This window comes from Paramormyrops kingsleyae, chromosome 10 (assembly GCF_048594095.1).
Source record: "Paramormyrops kingsleyae isolate MSU_618 chromosome 10, PKINGS_0.4, whole genome shotgun sequence".
NCBI lineage: Eukaryota > Metazoa > Chordata > Actinopteri > Osteoglossiformes > Mormyridae > Paramormyrops > Paramormyrops kingsleyae.
This window is the reverse complement of record NC_132806.1, coordinates 27,857,438-27,877,819: the sequence shown is the minus strand read 5'-3', so window position 1 is coordinate 27,877,819 and position 20,382 is coordinate 27,857,438. Positions and strand designations below refer to the sequence as shown.

The window sequence follows — 20,382 nt, the reverse complement described above, 5'->3', positions numbered from 1 at the left end:
TTCCCTGACTAATGAATAATCTCTAGTCCCTTTCTCTGCCCGCAAACCTCAGAGGGTTCGACTGTCTCCGTGGCAACACATCCTGATTGGGATGGACAGGATCTGGAAGCGGCAAACGCACGTTCTGACCGCCCGCTTCTGATCTGGGGCTTAGTGACCATCAGGCCCGCCAAACATAATTCTCAGGCCCGGGACAAAATTACACTGACGTACAACCCCTCCCAGCTGGCCTTCTCCTGGGTTCCCTACCCCCCCCGCCGCCCCCCGGGCTGGCCTGCTGTCTACCTCAGCTTGGTCAGACAGTGCTGTCGGTATGAGAAAACGCTGGCAGAAGCTTTCAGCTGCTTCAGTAAAAAAAAAGAAAATACCCAGTATGGCGAAATTTTTTAGTTCTTTTTTCTCTCCCTGTTGGAAGACATTTTGAAAAAGAAGGGATCTGTCTGGCATTGGGCAGTGGGATGGAAAATTAGCTTTTGTGGAACCTGAATGTGTGGATTTGAGGGCCGCAGATGCCTGACACTCTTTCTTAACTGCACAGATACATGCAGTAGGGCCAGTGGCGTGCGTGTGTTTCCATGCTGAATCGCATGTAGGGCCGGTGGCGTGCGTGTGTTTCCATGCTGAATCGCATGTAGGGCCGGTGGCGTGCGTGTGTTTCCATGCTGAATCGCATGTAGGGCCGGTGGCGTGCGTGTGTTTCCATGCTGAATCGCATGTAGGGCCAGTGGCCTGCGTGTGTTTCCATGCTGAATTGCATGTAGGGCCGGTGGCGTGCGTGTGTTTCCATGCTGAATCGCATGTAGGGCCGGTGGCGTGCGTGTGTTTCCATGCTGAATCGCATGTAGGGCCGGTGGCGTGCGTGTGTTTCCATGCTGAATCGCATGTAGGGCCAGTGGCCTGCGTGTGTTTCCATGCTGAATCACATGTAGGGCCAGTGGCCTGCGTGTGTTTCCATGCTGAATCGCATGTAGGGCCAGTGGCGTGCGTGTGTTTCCATGCTGAATCGCATGTAGGTCCAGTGGCGTGCGTGTGTTTCCATGCTGAATCGCATGTAGGGCCGGTGGCGTGCGTGTGTTTCCATGCTGAATCGCATGTAGGGCCAGTGGCGTGCGTGTGTTTCCATGCTGAATCGCATGTAGGGCCGGTGGCGTGCGTGTGTTTCCATGCTGAATCGCATGTAGGGCCGGTGGCGTGCGTGTGTTTCCATGCTGAATCGCATGTAGGTCCAGTGGCGTGCGTGTGTTTCCATGCTGAATCGCATGTAGGTCCAGTGGCGTGCGTGTGTTTCCATGCTGAATCGCATGTAGGGCCGGTGGCGTGCGTGTGTTTCCATGCTGAATCGCATGTAGGTCCAGTGGCGTGCGTGTGTTTCCATGCTGAATCGCATGTAGGTCCAGTGGCGTGCGTGTGTTTCCATGCTGAATCGCATGTAGGGCCGGTGGCGTGCGTGTGTTTCCATGCTGAATCGCATGTAGGGCCAGTGGCGTGCGTGTGTTTCCATGCTGTATCGCATGTAGGGCCAGTGGCGTGCGTGTGTTTCCATGCTGAATCGCATGTAGGGCCAGTGGCGTGCGTGTGTTTCCATGCTGAATCGCATGTAGGTCCAGTGGCGTGCGTGTGTTTCCATGCTGAATCGCATGTAGGGCCAGTGGCGTGCGTGTGTTTCCATGCTGAATCGCATGTAGGGCCGGTGGCGTGCGTGTGTTTCCATGCTGAATCGCATGTAGGTCCAGTGGCGTGCGTGTGTTTCCATGCTGAATCGCATGTAGGGCCGGTGGCGTGCGTGTGTTTCCATGCTGAATCGCATGTAGGTCCAGTGGCGTGCGTGTGTTTCCATGCTGAATCGCATGTAGGTCCAGTGGCGTGCGTGTGTTTCCATGCTGAATCGCATGTAGGGCCGGTGGCGTGCGTGTGTTTCCATGCTGAATCGCATGTAGGGCCAGTGGCGTGCGTGTGTTTCCATGCTGAATCGCATGTAGGGCCGGTGGCGTGCGTGTGTTTCCATGCTGAATCGCATGTAGGGCCGGTGGCGTGCGTGTGTTTCCATGCTGAATCGCATGTAGGTCCAGTGGCGTGCGTGTGTTTCCATGCTGAATCGCATGTAGGTCCAGTGGCGTGCGTGTGTTTCCATGCTGAATCGCATGTAGGGCCGGTGGCGTGCGTGTGTTTCCATGCTGAATCGCATGTAGGGCCGGTGGCGTGCGTGTGTTTCCATGCTGAATCGCATGTAGGGCCGGTGGCGTGCGTGTGTTTCCATGCTGAATCGCATGTAGGGCCGGTGGCGTGCGTGTGTTTCCATGCTGTATCGCATGTAGGGCCGGTGGCGTGCGTGTGTTTCCATGCTGAATCGCATGTAGGGCCGGTGGCGTGCGTGTGTTTCCATGCTGTATCGCATGTAGGTCCAGTGGCGTGCGTGTGTTTCCATGCTGAATCGCTCTCCGCTCCACCCCACAGGGAAGTTCACGTGCATCGAGGCCCGGTTTCACTTGGAGCGGCAGATGGGCTACTACCTGATCCAGATGTACATCCCCAGCCTGCTCATCGTCATCCTGTCCTGGGTCTCCTTCTGGATCAACATGGATGCTGCTCCTGCCCGCGTGGGCCTTGGAATCACCACCGTGCTCACCATGACCACCCAAAGCTCCGGTTCCCGTGCCTCCCTGCCCAAGGTGACAGACTTTGATTTATCGTGTCTCTTACTCTGACCCGTGGTTCAAATTCTTCCGACCATCTGGTCCGATGTCTCGGAACTCTGGTTCACCCTCTTTGATTCCCATTTCTGGTCTAGTGTCTCTGGTCCTGATCTGCCGTCTGTTGTTTCTATTCCCTAATTTCTGTCCCCAATATTTTGGCTGCTATCTCCGCCGTCCTTGCGCTTGTGTTTTCAGCAACCATCTCAAGGACGCCGGCAAACTGAGTGCAAACCCAGTGGGCCCCTTGGTGCTAGCTCTCGGCAAATATTAGTTAACTTCCTGCTGAGCTCTGAAAGGTCTCAGGCTCCGAGTTGGTAAATTAATATTCAAAACGAGCCTTTTTCTTCCAGAAGGAACAAATCTTGATGCTTGATGCCCTAACCCTGAGAGAGAGAGTCTTCCAACAACCTCATTTTCTCTGCAGGATTTACAAAATCTTTTTTTTATTATTATTTCTTAACCTACTAAGTTGGGAAGTACCTCTTATCTCTTCTTCCTTAGCTACAGAGACATAAAAAGAAAGATATGTCATCTAGTCTTGTGCTGTCCGAAAGTGTTTTAATGAGAGTATAAGCTAAACTATGCTTCCTCAACTCCGCAAAAGGTCAGACAGGAGTGGTACGGCTTTGTAGTACTTTCTTTTGCCACTGGACCAGCGAAACTGTTTTTCTGAGAAGGCGTCCCCCTCCTGCATTTGGTTTGCTGACGTGGGGTGATTCATGCTTTCTGAGGAATGATCTGTAATTCCTACTCGGTTCAGCTGTCGCTGGAATGATCCGATAGTGCTGCCGAGAGCAGAGGCGCATGCACACAAGAACATAGTGACTCTCGCACACAGACACACAACGGCACACACGCCTACACTCCTGTAGTGACACACACAGACTTATGATGACACACTCACTCACGAGCGTATATACACACAAACAGTGACATACACAAGGACACACACACACAGGCTCATACACGCACAGACAGTGACACACAAGGACACACACACACACACCCAGGTACACACACAGATACACACTAATACAGGCCCAGCAAGCACACACTCTGACCTAAAAATCCTCTCCCACACACCCAAATACAGTAAAAATATTCACATTGCTGCATTTGTGGGTACTTTCCACTGACTTTTCAGTGTAATTAACAACCCCAGACTGCAGATCATTAGAATTCCAGAACTGCTGAAAACTGTAACAAAACACCTGGAAAGATGTGATATTTTTATTTGAATTTAATTTCAATTTTAGCTAAAAAGCCGTGGGGACATCCCCAACCTGCCTTCTCGTCCCGGGTAAATAATGAAATCTCCACTCGCTCGCGCGCATGCACACACATACACGCGGACAGACGGGCGTGTGTGTCCGCCCACTGAACTGTACACAGAAGGCTCCCACGCTCAGCCTTGTCACCCCAACTTCTCCACCGGCTCATTTGGCCGTACGATTCGCTCAATGCGAGCAGAGGCCGCTGGAAAACACGCTCTCCGGGAAGGTCAGGTCTTCCGAATTTACAGCCGCGTTCTGGAGGCATTTCTAAGCTTATTCACCCCTGAGGGATCCGTCCACACATCCACCCCATGCTGCTTATCCAGAACACGGTCTTGGTGGTAAAGAACATACTCATGTGATATATACTCATGTGTACCATAAATATCATCCATTCACCTTCATACCACTTATCAGGGTTGTGGGAAACACAAATATTGTATGTATTGCACATGCGTCCTATGTGTGTGTGTAGATTATGTTTATATTACATTGTTGGAACCATATGTTCCCCACAATGTAATAAAAACCTGTTAAAAACACTGACATGTTTTTCAGGTCCCCACAAAGGTCTGTGAATGCTATCACAGTAAAATCAAAGTAAAAATGCCAAAACTCTCGTATTTTGTTTGGATGTTGGGATTAGACTTTTCCCCATAAAACTGAATGAATAGTCCCCATAAAGATAGTATTAGAAACTAGTGTGTATGTGTCTGTGTGCGTGTGTGTCTGTGTGTGTGTGTGTACACCCAGTTTATGTATGACAGCAGGGAGGACACCCCCATCACCCCCAGTTGGGTGAATCATACTTATCCACTTCATCTCCTGTGTCTGATACACAGTCCCTTTGGATTTTGGATCATGTGTGCAGACCCTGATGACTGATCTGGCCTTCATTGTCTGCCTGTGTCTTGTTTTGTCCTACCCACCCTTTTTATTGCACCCAACTCTTCCCCCATGTACTACTGTTTCCCAACCCAGTCCTCGGGGACCCTAGATGATCCACGTTTTTGCTCCCTCCCAGCTCCGTGCCAGACGGTCCACGTTTTTGCTCCCTCCCAGCTCCGTGCCAGCCGGTCCACGTTTTTGCTCCCAGGAGTCCCCTAGGTTTGGTTTAAGAAACACTGACATATACAAAGGCCCAATTTCCCTCGTCCCCATGAAAGTTCTGTGTATTATAATGCACACTTAGTGGGCACCTTATTAGGTAAGCCTAGCTAGTACCAGGTAGGACCAACTTTTTACTCTAGAAATGCTTCAAAGGTAGATTAGTTGTGCATTTAGAGAAGCCTTTCTGCACAAAGTCTGGCAATTCTCTGCTGACCTCTGTCATTAAATGCCTTGTCTATGACGGCAGTCATGCCATTGCCTAGATGCTCATTGTTCATCACATCAGCCCCTGTAAACCCCAGGCACTGTAGTGTATGAAATCCCAGGAGGGTGGCTATTTCTGAGACGCTGGAACCACAGTGTCTGGCACCAACAATCATGGCCGTCCCCAAATGTTCAGAATCACCTAGATCATGTGTCTTAGCTGTTTTAATGCTTAAGGACACAGTAACCAAAACTCTTGCCCCCGTCTACATGTTGTATGTATTAGGTTTTACTGTTTGGAGGAGCACCTGCACTTTAAACAGTGTATGCTGTTTATTAGGCAATCTTCATGCTGTATATTAGGCAGTCTTCATGCTGTTTATTAGGCAATCTTCATGCTGTATATTAGGCAGTCTTCATGCAGTATATTAGGCAGTCTTCATGCTGTATATTAGGCAGTCTTCATGCTGTATATTAGGCATTCATCATGCAGTATATTAGGCAGTCTTCATGCTGTATATTAGGCAGTCTTCATGCTGTATATTAGGCATTCTTCATGCAGTATATTAGGCAGTCTTCATGCTGTATATTAGGCAGTCTTCATGCTGTATATTAGGCATTCTTCATGCTGTATATTAGGCAGTCTTCATGCTGTATATTAGGCAGCCTTCATGCTGTATATTAGGCATTCTTCATGCTGTATATTAGGCAGTCTTCATGCTGTATATTAGGCAGTCTTCATGCTGTATATTAGGCAGTCTTCATGCTGTAATCTTATTAGGTATTTACCTGTTATTGGGTATATAGGTGGCATCCATCCTGTCTTTGGATCATCATTCTCCCCAAAGGCATGTTCATTGTTGTGATATGTTTTGGTTTAGGATTATGATTATATTACGTGGGGTAAAGATATAAATTAAAAGCATGTTTGTAAAACCCAGAAAACCCCAGGGGTAAGTCTGTGGGCTGATTTGGGCTGTTTTTTTTCCATCGTTTCTTTGCATTATTAACCATACCTCACGCCAGGGCTACTGAGGTCAAGGAGGAATCGTTTCAGCCAATCAGGCTTGGCTTCACACAGTACACATGTACTCATCGATTTCCCCACACTTCTTGATAGAGGAGTTAGACCTTTTCACTCCTTGACTAATGCTATCATCCAAAATGACTAACAGCTAGGTGCCACATCCCAGAAACTACAACTGGAACCATTACAGGACTTGACCCGGCAACCTTCCGGTCAGGAGTTTACATCTTCATCCGCTGCTTAACAGACCAATGCTCAGAGCAGATGCATCTGCTATCTGGGCCTCGTTTGTCACAAATGGCCGGCTTGCCACCCCTGCAGGTGTCCTACGTGAAGGCCATCGACATCTGGATGGCCGTGTGCCTCCTCTTCGTCTTCTCGGCCCTGCTGGAGTACGCCGCTGTCAACTTCATCGCCCGGCAGCACAAGGAGCTGCTGCGATTCCGCAGAAGGAGGCGGCATCTCAAGGTGAGCCGGCCCCGCCCCCCCACTTCCTCTTCCTGACACCTCCTCCCTGTTAGAGTCCAGCTGCCCTATATTCTCACAGAATATTTGTCTTTCTAAAGATAGAGGGTCAGTGTGTGCGGGCGTGCAGCTGTGTGTGTCTTTATGGTCGCGTTTAGCCATCCCATGGGGAGAAAAGCCTGAGAAAACAGGCATGGTGCAGTCCCGGCCGCAAATACAAATTTTTCTTCACACCTTCGGCCGAGCCGGTCCGGGACCCACTGAAGCACAACAAAGCCAGAGGTCTTGTGTTTAGGTGTCTTGGGTAAAGATGGAGTTTAGTCTCGAATGCCAGTTCTGCTTTTCTGACCCGATGGCCTTACACACGCCGGACTCCCCCGTGGGCCCGGCCTGCGGCCATCGTCCTGGCCACCCCCGGTCTCATCAGATGCCATCAATAGCTGAGGCGAGGGGGAGCAGCCCCCCGACAAGTCGCTTTGCGTTAGCCTCTTTGTGTCACATCAGAAGGACTTCGATTCCTGGCCCTGGGATGGAACGTCACGGGTGCTCGTGTAATTCGGGTCTGCTGGGTTTGCATTACCAGCGTGTTCTTGTCTTGCCTGGTGTTCGCAGATGGGGAGTTTGGCTTTAAAAGGGGGGGGGCTACCTGATACTGCTTCAGCTCATCCAGAAAGACAGAACGGAGAGTCAAAACCATTGACGGTCCGCAAGGAGGGTCTAGCATAAGGAAGCTCCAGGGAGAATGACTGGATAAAATCAAAATAAAAACGCCCCCCCCCCATACTGTTTCCCAAGTACTCATTCTACCGTCAGTCGTTTGCATAGGAAAGCTGATGATAGTAACAATTTGTGGTCTGTTCAGTCTGTTTTGGCTGACGTCCCAAATCTCCACTGTAAATTATCCATGAAATGAAAACATGACATCCGTTTCAGAACAAGACAATCGTTTGAATATTCCTTTTGAAGGTGGTTCAGGGACCGTGACAGTTGGCTAAGATGCCGTCGATAACTCGGCCTGACACGCCATCCATGTGGTTGGACACCCCTGCCACGTCAAACCCGGAATACCGGAAAAGCCCGGAATAATCCTGAACCCCATTGTCATGGTCCCACGTCCCACTGTGGGCTGCTTGTAGCAGGTAAAGATGGATTAATCTGCAGCCCCTGGACTCTATGAGGTCCAACAAGCAAAAGCTGGTCTGGTCAGCGAGAGCATTTCATCCATAGCTTACAGAAACCAGCAGAGCCACTAGATCTGACTGTGAGTCGTAACCCGGTGTGGAAAAGTCCAGATTCCTGCTGGATGTCCTCAGTGACGCTGCCTTTAGCTAATGAGGCAGATTCGCTGAATAGAAATCTGGATCATAACTGCCCAGAGAAAGAAGTATTAAGGGGCCTATAACTGGGGGCTGATTAACGCATGGGCGACATCCTAGGAGCCCAGTAAAATCAGGAGCCCTGGCCAGAAAAACAGGGGCCCCAGCCAGCAAAACAGGGGCCCCGGCCAGAAAAACAGGGGCCCCGCCCCACCTTGGGAAAAATGGAAGAGCTAAAGTCAAATTTTACCATCTTCACCACGCCCCCCCCCCCCAGGCAGCAGATTGGTCGCAGACTACTGACATTGCATCATTTTAAATTCTCTCTTGTTCCTCTTTCGGTGAACGGCTCCTTTCTCAAGGTTACCGTCAAGTCGATGTCGACTGCAAACAGACGCCTTTCCTCCTGCCCATTACTCCGAGCAGTCTACCTCTGCTCATCTTCTCTGCCTTTTTCTGTACGTGAGGCCATTTGAGGGCTTTACTACACCCCGCAGTGGCCAGGGAGGGACGTGTGATTTGGCTTGGTGCTCCTCTTAGCTGCAGTATGAGGCTGTGTCCTCCAGGACAACAAAACAGCAATCCCTTGGGAACCTCAGGCATCTCCCCCCCCCCCCCTCGCCCAAGACCGTGGCGTCCCGGCTAATATGTGGCTCGTACGTCCGTCCGTCCGTCCGTCCCCCCCCCCCCCCGGAGCCGCAGACATGCTGGCTAGCCTAGGCTCAACATCCGACCCAGCAGACGGAGACATGCCTGCCCAAGACCCCAGCAAGTGATTATGTATCATTCGCGGAACATTAAATTCCTCTAATGAGAGGCGGGGGTGGCCGGGCAGGGCTGGGGGGGGGCGTGCGGCACCAAGCCGCGTCCACAGCAGCAGGCCGCAACAGTCCTCAGAGAGGAATGAGACTCTGCCTCCGAGGAATCGTTTCTACATTAAGGCTTGCTCCCTGGTGTCCTTCATCAGCCATCTGTACCCAGAACCCCCAAGAGGACATTGGACTCCATTTCCTGTCTGGCAACCTCTGTATAGCGCCTTTTCAAATGAACTTGCCTGACGATTATTCCCAGTCTGGCTTATACCCCGAGGGGGGGCAAGAAGTCCTCCGTCACGCCTCTTTGACTCCATCCGTCAGCCCCAGTTGCTGACATATCACTGCTCGTTGTTGAAAATCTGTTATTTCTATAGCAAAGTGATGGCCTTTTTCCCCCTGCTCTCCCAGCCGTCCTTTCAAAGAGGGGAATGATTCTGGATGAAAGAATGGGAACTCCCCCTGCTGGTGGGAAGGGAGAAATGCAAACAACTTTACAGCACAGCATTGTGGTGGGGGGGGGGGGGGGGGGGGTGGCTAGGAGGTGACCAACATCTGCTGGAGATAAACAAGCCCTGAACAATAATTTAATATTCTGGAAATTAACATTTATATTGCCAGTCTATATTTCTGGAGTAAAAAGCCTTTAATAGTGCTGTGGAAGACAAGGTAATAAAATGGGAAGCAAAAAAAATTCCTTAAAAGTTGCGCTTCAGTAATCACATGAATTAAATAGCATGAACGAAGCGAGTTTGGAGGGGGAAAAAAAGAACTATTCAGGGAGTCATCTGCTCGTGTGAGGAAATGAGCAAGCGAATGGCGACAGCACTCGGGATGGGAAGTAGGGCGTTGGAGATTCAGGAAATAGATCACGATCACAGAGAGCGCGACTCCTCCATGAGGTCGCCCCGCTCCGCCGCCACGACCCTCCCGCCCCTGGATGAAGGAGCAGGATCTCACTGCCACTAACGATGTGAGTCATTAAGGAAAAGCCCTTGATTGATCTGGGATAATCGAGTCGTTAGGGATGAGCTTTCCTCTGGGGACTCTGTGGCTAGGGATAGCTTTGTGTCTGGCCTTGTAAGCCCGGGAGATAAAAGTGAGGACTTTACCTATAAATCATTACTCAGAGGTGACTGATGATCTGTCCTTCCTGTCAGTGAAGCGGCGAAATCTCTGAAAGCAGGTGTGAGGAAAAGCTAGCATCCAGCTCACACACACACACACACACACGCACACATACCTGTACTTTGTGGGGACTGTCCTTCCATATCTATGGGAGGCCCCTAATGTCAACAATGACAACATTAAGCCCAACCCAGCCCTAACCTTAAGCATAAGCAACCACACAAAATACAAGTCTTTAGGCATTTTTAGTTTTATAAAATTGAATTTCCCTTTGTGGGGACCAAAAAAATGGTCCCCACAATGTCAAAATATCAAGTCTCCACAATGTAATGTATATCTGCCTCCCCCCCCCCCACACACACAGACACATAAACACATACGCACGCTGCACAGCAATCTCCTTTTTATTCTCTCCTGAGTGGACATTATCTAAGCCGATTCTCCCCAGTGCCACAGTACAGACAAAATCGCTCCTTTTATTTTTGTTGTCTGTAACTGGAATTTAAAAGACCCCCGTGGTTCTGGGTTTGCAGGACCAGCTTCCCTCAAAACACCCAGCTGGATTAATGAGCAAAACTGTGAGGTATAAAAGTCACTTTGAATAAAAGTGTCTCGTATGCAGTTAGTCATTTCATTGGCTCCCACAGCAATTAAATGGCCCCAATTCCCCCTGATTAGAATAATCCTGTGAAGCAAATTCATAATATATAAATGCCTTTTTTCATGTGCATAGGAGAGAAATAACGAGGTGACTAATGTGTGACTCCACTCTGCTTATCTGCACATGGGTGATTTTTTTATGGTTTTGATAATGCAGCCAATATCAGAGGCCAGGACCACCTTCGCCAAGACGACATGACTGAATCCATGGAAATTAAACACTCTGAATCAGCGCGGTGAACGCCGTTCAGGCTGAATTTAACATGCCTGACTTTCTAAGTCAAAGATTATAATTACAGCCTGGCAGACACACTAAAGGAATGTGTTACATTATGCTTACCTTAAACACCTACGCCCTGCGCTAATTTGTGGCATATTTAAAGGTCTGAAAGCTTGGATCTCGTAATTAGAAGTGATGTTCCCTGTGTTTTGCAATGCACCAAAATAGCTTGGCTTTACCCTGGTTTCTCTGCGGTATTTGTAATTTAAAGGAGAAGTCATTAGAAACATATAAGGTGCCCCCCCCCCCATCCCCCCCCCCCCCCCCCCCACCCTGTAGCTCCCCACCCTGTCGTTTGCAAATGAAATTCGCCGTAATGCATTCCGGAATTATTTATTGCGTATTTAATACATTTGAACACACCTAAAGTTGTAGAATGGAATTCATGGGAACACTTTCTAGAATCGCTTATGAGAACGTGTGTGATGGAACAGAGAGAAAGTTTAGAATTATCATATCACAGAGTGTAATTGGTGCTGCTAATGTGTCTGTCATTAATTATCCACTTATAGGGTGCCCCCCCTCAGTTTATAAAGAAGATACACACAGCACGAGGAACGGACGCTGATAATTAGTCCAATTTGCACATCGTTTGAGTCAAGGAATGTGTTTTAATTGATTTCTCTTTAATACAATACTGTGTGTGTGTGTGTGTGTGTGTGTGTCTGTCTGTCCGTGTGGATCTCCAATACACTATTACAGCAGTAAAAAACACGCTATGATAATCATGCCTGTGCAACATGGCTGCTGCTTATATTTTCAGACATAGCTGAGTTTACATAGCTGAGAGAATTAAATAAAGACAGAAAGCACTCGGGGGAGGGGTTTCAAACATGCAAACTGGCCTTTTTTTCTGGGGAGTTTCAGATGGAGGTAACGACGGCCATTTCAGACAAAGTGCCGGATTCTGTCCGACATCGACGCACCGACTGTGTCCAGGTGCTCAGGAGACGTCTTTGTTCGTAATAACGTTGATGTCTCTCCCAGGTTCTTCTGTTTCTTAAAGCTGAAATTGCTGACCTGCTTTACGTTAGGAAAACACAGAAAAATACTTAATGTTCACATACGCAGTCGGAATTCATTTGTAATGTAATGTCTATATCTATGTAGGACAATCAGTGCAAAACTGACTTTGGTGCGTTTAATGTTTTATCAAATGAATGTTGATTGCTTAGATGTGTGCAGATTAATTCAAATACTAACCAAGCTATGGTGTTTTTATCGACCTCATATAATAATGTAACTGTGATAGGCAGCCCTGTTCCTGTCTGTTTGCTCGTGCATTTAAGCTCCACTGTGCAGCTTCGAGATGAAGCTAAATGCATGCTTCCGAAATTTGGCAGCCTGCTATATTGGGAATATACGGCGTCAACGGCGAAATACCGGCTGTTCATTTCGCAAAATGATGCCTGATAGGGACCGTGTGTGAGATATCAGTGCTGTGACAAACGGCCACACATCGGCACAGCCAGCGCGTGTCCCCGGCTGCCTGGGATCCCTCAGCAGAAGCGTGGGTATCCATGTTCCAATACGGCGCTGATACGAGATGTTGAAGATGGTGAGGAGTAGCATACAGGCCAGCAAGACCAGTCTCTAACATCCCAGAATAAAGGAGGGGCTACAAGGGGGGGGGGGGGGGGGGGGGGGGCAGGTTGAAAGAGAGATTCCTTCACAGATGCGCACAGGCTACAAGCCTTTTTTGGGGGGGGTTTGTTTGAGCCCTTATTTGGTAGCTTGGTTACTTGTCCGCAGTGTCACGCCTCTTAATCTCTGCCGTTAATCAACTCGCCAACGGCACTGACATCACCGCATGAGTCACAGGCGAAACCCGCGCCGGGTGCAGGTAGGGAGGGGGCCCTTGACGGCAATCAAAACGCCCCCTGCCCCCCCCCCCCCCATTTTTATTACCCTCCGGTTTCAGAGTTGAGAATGCAAGCACGTAGTGGCGCGGGGTGGGGGGGTACGTGGGCTCAGCTGTAATGGCGCATTTCTGATTAAGGTGGAAGGCAATGAATCGGGGTCGGCCATGATAGGGCAGCTGAGGGGGGGGGGGGGCGACAGAAAGAGCCAGATCCTCTTTAAAGGCCCACGTCACGTTGCAGGGCCCATAAATCACACAGTGGGGAGAAATGAAGGAGGCCGTCCGCGGTAAACGCAAATGGCGGCCCGGGGGCCCCTGAAGGACAAAGGGAGGAGGGAGCGGATGGCGGCGCCGGCATCTTGGCAGAACTCGGACCGAATCTTCCCATCCTTTTTCCGTGTAGCGATTCCGCCTGACTTCCAAGTGTCCCGTTATAAATGTGCAGTCATAACGACATGGACGGGAAGAGCGGAAAAAAAAGCGGCTAAAAATGGATCTGTGTCGCAACAGAGGGTGGGTCCCGATTTAGTAAGAAAGCAGAAAAAAAACACACACAGCCTCCGCCTGTCACAGAAATTCCAGCTTAAACCGGAAAGGTAAAGGTGAATCGGCCGCCAGCTTCCTCTGCCTCGTTTTTATCCGTGCAAGATGCCGCGAAGAACTTTTATCGGTCAGCAGAAATCTTGCGTGATAAATTCAGTATAACTTTTTGTTTTGCATGGAGCATAGAAAGGAGATATAAGGAAGCATTTGTGCCAAGGAGATGAAAACACTCCGACGGAAGCAGAACCTGCAGCCCGTCAGACTCACTGAGCTTGCTCTGGCTGTACCCTGCTATTCAAGAAGCTGTATCCACAATTCCACATCCCTAAAAGCTATATCCACAATTCCACATCCCTAGAAGCTGTAGCCACAATTCCCAACCCCTATAAACTGTAGCCACAATTACACATCCCTAATAGCTTTATCCACAATTACACATCCCTAATAGCTTTATCCACATCCCTATACAAATGAGATCTACAAAATCATGCTGCCATTTGATAGCACCCCTGAAATGCAACTCTGTATCATCAGAATATGACCTCCACAGCATTAAAGCTACCCATCTCTAATATTTGGTTGCATGCTCCTTGGTAAGAATGAAAGCCTCTAAACATTTCTTGTAGTTCTGTACTGGTAGTTCCTCACACTTTTCAGGAGGTTCTTGACAGGTCCATGAACAGCAAACTTCTTAACATTGCAGACTGTTGAAACAGGGATGCCAGGGTCTTTGGGGATGCCTGTGTACCCTTTAGACTTTGTATGCATGGAGCTTCAGGCAAGATGGCATGGTGGTACAGTGGTAAGCATTGTTGCCTCATGCCTCTGGGACCAGGATTCGAGTCTCCACCATGGCTCCATAGGTGTGGAGTTTAAATGTTCTCCCTGTGTTGCCGTGAGGTTTCCTCTGGATACTCCGGTCCTCTCAGTTCATAAACATGCTGAGGTTAATTGGAACTGCTAAATTGCCCGTAGGTAAAGTGCCTTTTTGAGTGGGTTGGCTGCAGTTTGTTCCAGCTCTTGAAAGTTTGCAAGACTGCTTTTCCCAATGGTAGATTTCAGCTTCTTCCAAAGATTTTCAACTGCATTGAGATCAGGACTCACTGCTTATCAGTTTATTACAGTCCAGTTTGCCTTTTCAGCCATGTTTTTGTGCTTTTGGGTGTGTGCTTTGGATCCTTGCCTTGCTGGAGGACCCAAACCTAGTTTTCTGGCACTGGGTAGCACATTTCACTATAAGTTAGCTCAGTAATCCTCTGATTTCATTATTCCTTTAATACGCAACGAGCAGTGCTACAACATTACAGATCCTTCATCTGTAATGGTAGGGAGTTGGTAGGGAGTAATTCCCTGGACTGCCTCATAGCTCAAGGGGCTGAAACCCGCTGGTCATGGGTTCGAAGCTGGCTAGAGACCAGCTTCAGCTGTTTTGGGGGACGGTGTGTGGCTCAGTGGGCTGGTCTCGCTAGTGCCTGTGATCAGAAGGGTGCTGGTTTAAACCCCGCCTCAGTATGTCTCCGAGGCCCATGATCCCCAGCTCCACTGGGGCTGCTATGGGCGGCTGCCCTTCGTGGCCAGCTAGCTTTCACCTACAGAGAACAAGTAGAGGGAGGTGTAAAGAGAATTTCCCCACAGGGATCAATAAAGTATCTGTTTTCCACAGAAGCCTTGTTTTGTTTTGTTGCCCTTAAATCACTGGTCTGCAATGCCAGTGAGCTTTATTTTGGTTTCATCTGTCCATGGAACATTTTGCCATGAAGTGCTTCTTGGTTTAGTGCACAGTGTATGGTAGAGCATGAACACATCAATCCAGATTGCTCTCTGTACACATTGAGTGGCATTTCTTCAGTTCGCACCAACCTTCGAAAGCTTCTCTGATCAATTTTGCTCTTCCCGCCACGTCCCAGGAGGTTCTGGACAGTTCCATGAGCAGCAAGCTTCTTAATAACATTGCAGACTGTTGTAACAGGGATGCCAAGGTCTTTGGAGATGGCCTTGTACCTTTTAGAATCTGCACGCCGCTTGGAGATCATATAATTCCTGTTGCTTTCAGATAGTTCTCACATCTTTAACAATGTCGAAAAGGAACAGGGACTAAAAGTGACCCTTTAAAGCATTAAGGCCATCATTCTTTGGATAATTCAAGTTATGTGAATGTTTCTATTTTTATAGTTTTTCTCTCATTCTTATTGTTTTTAGCTTTGCTTCTCTGTATCAAACATATGACTTTCATACAGATTTAAGCTGTTTTCCTGCACTTTTTTTCAAGAGAAATTATCCGTGATGTACATCAAATTCAGGAGTGCTGATGACATTCACCAGAACTATAAAAGCCAAATTGTTTAACATTTTCATTTTTAAGGTACAAAAGTATGAAAATGTGTTGCTTACATATTTTTATAGAGTATCAGCTGCTCTAAATGTATTTTATGGCTTTTTGGTATTACCTTCATGTCTATTTTTTATTTAACCAAGGAAATCAAAAAGCACATAAACATTTTATAAGCTAGATACTCAGCGGGCACTAAGGTGAGTTACAGGTTCACCTTACAGCTTGCAGCTATTTTGTTACAGGAGTGTTTTTGGTTGAGTATTTTCTGCAGGAGTTCCTCAGGATCCCGACCCCCTACAGTTTACTTTCAGTCTGCGAATCAGGCAGACCCGTCACCTGATTTCTTCCCATATTTTGATTGGTTTGTTTGTGCGTGTGCCACTGTGGGCAGGGCCTAGTGGGCGGGGTCTCAAGCATGTTGGTTTGTGTTGCAGGAGGATGAGGCTGGGGAGGGCCGTTTCAGCTTTGCCGCCTACGGCATGGGCCCCACCTGCCTGCAGGCCAAGGACGGCATGGCCATCAAGGGCAACAGCAACAATGCTCCATCCTCCACCAACCCACCGGAGAAGACAGTGGAGGAGATGCGCAAGATCTTCATCGCCCGTGCCAAGCGGATTGACACCGTGTCCCGCGTGGCCTTCCCCCTTGTCTTCCTCATTTTTAACATTTTCTACTGGATCACCTACAAGATCATTCGCATCGAGGATGTGCACAACCAGTGAGTACCTAGCTGAGGAGGCCACGCCCCGTCACGGCCCCTCCCACCCGAAATCCCGCCCTCGCCACGCCCACACGCTTCTGGCTGGGACCTTTCTGCAGAGGTATACATCAATATTTGTTGTTTCTCTCTCTAACCCCCCAATCCCCCTTTTTTCTGAATAATCCGGACTTGTGCAATAGCAATGCAGTAAAATGCATGAAATATGAATGTGGCAATATATTTACTAAAAGAAACATAAATGACAAAAATTAAATATTAGACTTATACGGACACGTTCGGAAACATTTAAGAACTTCAGCTCTGATGGGATAAGAAGTATCCGAAATGAAGGCGATGCTCTTCCAAGACCTTTTTGCGACTGCAAGTCATAAATCCCGCATTACATGAATTATAAGGGCAAAACCTACTGCACTGTAATATATACTTAGTATATATATTTACTGAAATGTACAAACTGATATTTCTTCGACGCTAGGCAGTTGGAATCGGGACTTTCAGAGGCTTTGAGACCGTTCGGTGCTTCCAACAATAACGCGATGCAGAAGACACACGGCGAATCGTCCTATATATGGAAATCTGCTTTAATGTGTGTATTTCGCGCAGTTGTCAACGCTTCCCCTCACCACACCTTTCTATCCCTAGCCAAAAACTGAAACTTAACGGGGTTAACACCGAGCTAATCGAAAGCTTGACCAATGTGGATCAAAGATATGCTGTTTAAACAAGCCGTCGATATACACGTGTTCCTTTGTCGATTCTTGATTTAAATTATTTATTTGGTATTTGTAACGCTGTGCCAAGTTTACCTCACTTTTTCTGTAATGCCAAACCTTTTTTTTGTTTGCTTTCGGTACCTTGGTATGATTAAGTATGTCAGGACTGTTGCATTTTAAACCGGTTTAGTCGTTCACACGTTTGTTTCGCGTTTAGTGTCAATTTGCTGCTTTAAGACGGCATAAGCTGCCGGTGTCTTTGCCTCGCCGATCACAAGGCGCCCATCGGCCCTACGTGCTTCCTATGTCTCCATGCGATGCATCACAGCAGTAGTGCTTCACGAAGACTGACTCAATTTAAAGTCAGGAGTTCTACGACGGCATGGTTATTTTGATAGAGGTTCAGGACATGATCAAGCGTAGAGGCAGCAATTCCCACTACTAAGGTTGTAGTGCAGTTTCCCAAACCACCTTTCACACCACCGAAAACCTATTTGTTCCCATCACTTTAATCCCTTATGAAAATATTAACTATAAACATGAAGCACCCACGTGCAAGTTAAAATATACGTAACGTGTTCGGTACGGTTGGTTTAAAAATGGCTTTAAAAGCAAGTATTTTATGACAGTGTAATTTGCTGTCGTTCAGATATATTTTACAATATATCTTTAAACAAAGGTTACACCTAAAACACTGAAAATGTAAGTGTTGTTTAAGGGATTTCTATGCAATGCACACAGAACAGTATTACGTTTTAAACGCCAGACTTTAACAACACGGTGAGACATAAACGTTTAGCAGCTATTCCCGAGCTGATTTCTGGCGACGACTTAAATTGAGAAAGAAGACCAAAAGTCCACGAAAAGCTAACAACACTTCAAATATGTTTTAACTATGCATGGCAAATGGTATGCAACGTTAGGTTTGACTTTGATCTACTATACTTATTGCAAAATTAGTTGTCTTGCCCCCACGCGACTTGGTTGAAAACCAAAGATTAATTTTACTATGCTTTTGTCTGCGTCTTCCTTAGTGTGGACATGCATTAAAATTAAATGTTCCACGTTTATAAGATAAACATGTTTATTTTGTCCCAATTTTATTTTATTCATATTTTGTCAAAGCAATTCATTCATTTTCACCCACGTACAAGGGTTGCTCAAAAAAAAAAGAGTAGGAATATTGTGGAATATGCATTTGACAGCATCTGTCCATTCAGTGGGGGACCTTTAGAAAGTCACCGTTTACTAATATGTCGTATTTTTTTGTCATTTAAACCTCTTTTTTAAATTCATGTATATCAATAACTCAAAGCAAAGCGGAGACTGAAATTAAAACTGGCTGCAAAGGCGGTACAATGGCGTAGGTAATGTCAGCTGAACGAGAAATGAACCGTCAGTCTTCCGAGTCCACAGTTACATTTGTTTCATTTCATCGACCTAAATGCTGCTACAGATGTCATTGTTTCTAAAACGTAGCCCTAATATGATACACTTAATTATACCGAAGCTAAGCGGAGAATAAGAGTGAAATGTTGTGTGTGTGTGTGTGTGTGTGTGTGTGTGTGTGTGTGTGTGTGTTGGAATGGACTGAAAGGGGGGGCTGGGGTTCTGACATTAACGCACACAAGCGATATTATTATATTTATTTACTATGCTTAAAACCAACTCCAATAACAGCGTCCCTCTTAAATAAACGTGACCCATCCATATTAATCTGACGAAACATCATGACCAGTTACCCTCATGTGACCCAGTTCCTAAACACAGCGCTGTGTACATATACAAACACACACGAACACAATAAGGGCATTAACAGGCGGGCTATTCAAAGGTCCACACCCTTTCCTTCACATGAACGCTGATTTTGTTTGATTGCACCTGTTCTAGTTTGGTCAATTGTGCCCCCCGCCACCACCAGATTTACAGGTAAAAATATCAGTAGGCCATAATTGTAACTGTATACTGCCGCCCAATAACTGAAAAGGTGTTAAAAGATGCCACATTTTCCAAGGCTCTCAGACATCGTTAACAACGAGATGATTTCACGATATGGAAAAATATATGCAAACGTAGGCTATATGTATTGGAAAAATACAAATTGATTTTAAATATTTGTTCTCAGAGCACAAAGGCTGTATTTGATTTGAGAAACACGCGTTTTTGTAATCTCCCTCACAATGTCGTTACATTAATTCTTATTATATAAAAAAGAATCTTTGAGTACGCAAAGTCCAGTGTTTCAAAACGTCTAATATTGATTGCTACAACTGAGGTGAATGGAATTGCTGAAACTAATGTCCCTGAAATCATTCATTGCTGGCTTTCATCTATTGAAAAGAAAAGGCGTTTTACTTTGCACAAGTAAGTATGGCCTTAATTTTGTCATTTTAATTTGCTTACAATGTGTCTTGGCACAAAGTGCACATCTTACTTTGCCATAATACCAGAGTCCCACTTTATTCTTCAGTTCCATTTATAATTCTGGAAAACAGCTAATATTTTGCATGTATAGAATATTTAAAAAATAACAATGGCAGATATTTTTGGCTTGTTCAAAAATGTGAGCTATTTGAAGAAAAAAGGAATGTAAAATTTCTGCTCTATCTGTATATAAATATTTATTGAAATGTCACAATATGTATTCAAATTATAATTAAAAATTTTATGAGAAAAATCCCCTACCTGTTTTCGAAAAATTGTCAAGGTTGTTGGAATTCAGATTTTGTTTATTGTTGCTCAGTTCAAGATCTGTGTAATCTTGAGATTAAAAATACACAAAAAAAAAACTGACCTAGACTGTATTTATTCAAAGTGTACAACAACCATCCAACCTAAGAAACCGTTTTGTCTCTGATGATCAATGTAAATATTTATAGTGAATATTGCATTGACAGATTGACATACTGAGTGTTCTGGCCAATGATGAAAGGCTTGCTTATCTATAGACAAGGCGTTTTACCAATGGTTGATTATGTGTAACAATGTTTAGAGTGGTTCACAATACATGGAATCACTTCCAAAAATCTGGCTGATCATTTTCAAGGGATCTGAATTCTCTTTGCATTACCTTTACCCTTAGATCCAAGAGACAGATACGGACACAACTGCTTCGTACTGGCTGTAGGGTTATTCTTCATCTGAACAAGTTCAGAACGGAGATAATGCAAACAACAGACTCCTGATTTGCATTGCAGTACACTTTAACCATCATACAGAAACAAATGTGCAAGCCTCAGTCCA

General features: G+C 46.6%; 1 protein-coding gene across 9 annotated transcripts in view; it reads left to right on the top strand.

Annotated features, from left to right (window-relative positions):
- glra1 (glycine receptor, alpha 1) overlaps positions 1 to 19,816 on the top strand; it is a 54,426-nt gene extending 34,610 nt beyond the window's left edge. For all 9 annotated transcript variants that reach the window (XM_023797427.2, XM_023797426.2, XM_023797428.2 and 6 more), the window contains 3 exons: positions 2,455 to 2,669; positions 6,630 to 6,776; positions 16,140 to 19,816. In XM_023797427.2, coding sequence (XP_023653195.1) covers positions 2,455 to 2,669; positions 6,630 to 6,776; positions 16,140 to 16,427 — 650 coding nt within the window. In that variant the 3' untranslated portion in view covers positions 16,428 to 19,816. The remainder of the gene's footprint in view (positions 1 to 2,454; positions 2,670 to 6,629; positions 6,777 to 16,139) is intronic.
- The last annotated feature ends 566 nt before the right edge of the window (positions 19,817 to 20,382 follow it).